Source organism: Carlito syrichta, unplaced genomic scaffold, assembly GCF_000164805.1.
Source record: "Carlito syrichta isolate Samal-C Ts95f unplaced genomic scaffold, Tarsius_syrichta-2.0.1 Scaffold115704, whole genome shotgun sequence".
Taxonomy (NCBI): domain Eukaryota; kingdom Metazoa; phylum Chordata; class Mammalia; order Primates; family Tarsiidae; genus Carlito; species Carlito syrichta.
In genome coordinates this window covers 2112-4310 of record NW_007059800.1, presented here as the reverse complement: position 1 = coordinate 4310, position 2199 = coordinate 2112, and the positions used below count along the sequence as shown (strand labels likewise).

Genomic DNA, 2199 nt, shown 5'->3' with positions numbered 1-2199 from the left:
GTCTCGCTGCCCAGGCGGGTCTCGAACCCGTGGGCTCAGGCAATCCACTCACCTCAGCCTCCCAAAGGCGCGGGATTACAGGCTGAGCCACCGAGCCGGTAGCCCCTAGTATTTGAATGGAAGAATGGATGATGGGTAAACCAGCACAGACCCAGAACTTGTCTTCCCTGCCTGAGGCGAAGGAGTCACCTTCCAGAGTTCAGCGCTCCCCTCTGCCTCACCCAGAAGTCCCACAACTGCTTCCAGTCAACCTGGTCTAGGAGCTCCCAACTGTCCTGCCCAGAAATCCTTCATGAAGCTAGCTCTGGGCGCTTCCAGTCAATTCCCAGTCCTGGGACTCCCAGTTGGGGTGTGCCCAGGCCCGGGCAGCTGGTATTGAGCCTTCCTCCCTGCTCCCTTCCCTCAGGTCTCCTCCTCGGCTTCCTCTTCCTCCCACCATGAGGCCAGCACACAGGAGACCTCAGAGAGCAGCAGGGACTCAAAGGGGAAAAAGTCTTCCAGCCATAGCCTGAGTCACAAGGGGAAGAAGCTGAGCAGCGGGAAAGGTGTGAGCAGTTTTACCTCCGCCTCCTCTTCTTCCTCCTCCTCCTCCTCCTCCTCCTCCTCTGGGGGGCCCTTCCAGCCTGCAGGTGAGTGTGGTGGCCTGGGGGGACTGGGGTTGGGCCGGCTTCTGTGCTGAGCTTTCCCAGCCAGGGTCTTTGCATGTTGGTTTGCATCTTAGTTCAGGGTAAAAATGGGGGCGGTCCCACAAGTGATTCCTCCAAACCCTCCCCTCGGCCCTCTCTTCTGTCTCTTCTGTCGTTACTCCAGACACATGCTATAAGGGCCATTTTTAAAGCTCCCACATTCACACCATCCCCTAAATCTCCAGCTGTCCAGTGAGGTCAGGAAGGTGGGAGTTACTCTCCTCCCTTTTGTTCCTGGTGGGGACATTCAGCCCAGGACACAGAGACCATGGTAGAGCTTAGGGTAGGGAAGCAGACTGCCCCGCCCACACCCCCAGGCCCAAGCCCCCTTTCCCAAGTACAGTCAGGAGTACAGGCAAGAGCGGGCGGGAGCAAGGGGGTCTGGGGTCCAGCTGTGATTTCCTTTCCCTTTGTCACAGTCTCGTCCCTGCAGAGCTCCCCCGACTTCTCTGCATTCCCCAAGCTGGAGCAGCCGGAGGAGGACAAGTACTCCAAGCCCACAGCCCCTGCCCCTTCAGCCCCCCCCTCACCCTCCGCCCCCGAACCCCCCAAGGCTGACCTGTTTGAACAGAAGGTGGTCTTCTCTGGCTTCGGGCCCATCATGCGCTTCTCCACCACCACCTCCAGCTCAGGCCGGGCCCGGGCCCCCTCCCCTGGGGACTATAAGTCTCCCCATGTCGCGGGGTCCGGGGCCTCCGCAGGCACCCACAAGCGGATGCCCACGTTGAGTGCCACCCCTGTGCCTGCCGAGGAGACCCTGGAGCCAGGCCTGAAGGAGAAGAAACACAAAGCCAGCAAGAGGAGCCGACACGGGCCAGGCCGTCCCAAGGGCAGCCGGAACAAGGAGGGTGCTGGAGGCCCAGCCGTCCCCTCCCTGCCCGGGGCCCAGCTGGCTGGCTTTACGGCCACTGCTGCCTCACCCTTCTCCGGAGGTTCCCTGGTCAGTTCCGGACTGGGTGGCCTGGCCTCACGTACCTTTGGGCCCTCTGGGAACTTGCCCAGCCTGAGTCTGGAGTCACCCCTGCTGGGGGCAGGTTAGTGATCCCTGGGGATGGAGGGCATCTTGGGACCCAGCCAGGCTAATGAAGGGACAGAGGCATACACGTGATGTTAGAAGGAAATGTGGTGGAAGCTGTTCCAGAGAATAAAGAGGAAGGAGGGAGGTGACAGTCAATTCCAAGATACTCCCTTGTACCAGTCTTCTGCATGGTTGTAGTGGGAGAGTGGGGTAGATTGCCACCAGGACTTACCAAGTTTTAGGAGGGAGATTAGAAAAGCTAGGAATTTCCAGCCAGGTGCCTATAATCCCAGCACTTTGGGAGGCCGAGGTGAGAGGACTGCCTGAGCCCATGGGTTCAAGACCAACCTGGGCAACTTGGTGAGACTGCATTTCTACAGTAAATCAAAAAATGAGCCCGGCGTGGTGGTGTGTGCTTATAGTTCCAGCTACCAGCTACTTGGGAGACTGAGGCAGAAGGATCACCTGAGCCCACCAGGTTGAGGCTGCGGTGGC

The 2199-nt window shown here is 59.5% G+C and overlaps 1 protein-coding gene across 1 annotated transcript in view; it reads left to right on the top strand.

Annotated features, from left to right (window-relative positions):
• The window catches only part of LOC103276105 (protein AF-17), an 11020-nt gene that overhangs the window by 7606 nt on the left and 1215 nt on the right, over positions 1-2199 (top strand). Inside the window, exons 8-9 of the mRNA XM_021706439.1 lie at positions 407-629; positions 1106-1720. Of these exons, the coding sequence (XP_021562114.1) occupies positions 407-629; positions 1106-1720 (838 nt within the window). The remainder of the gene's footprint in view (positions 1-406; positions 630-1105; positions 1721-2199) is intronic.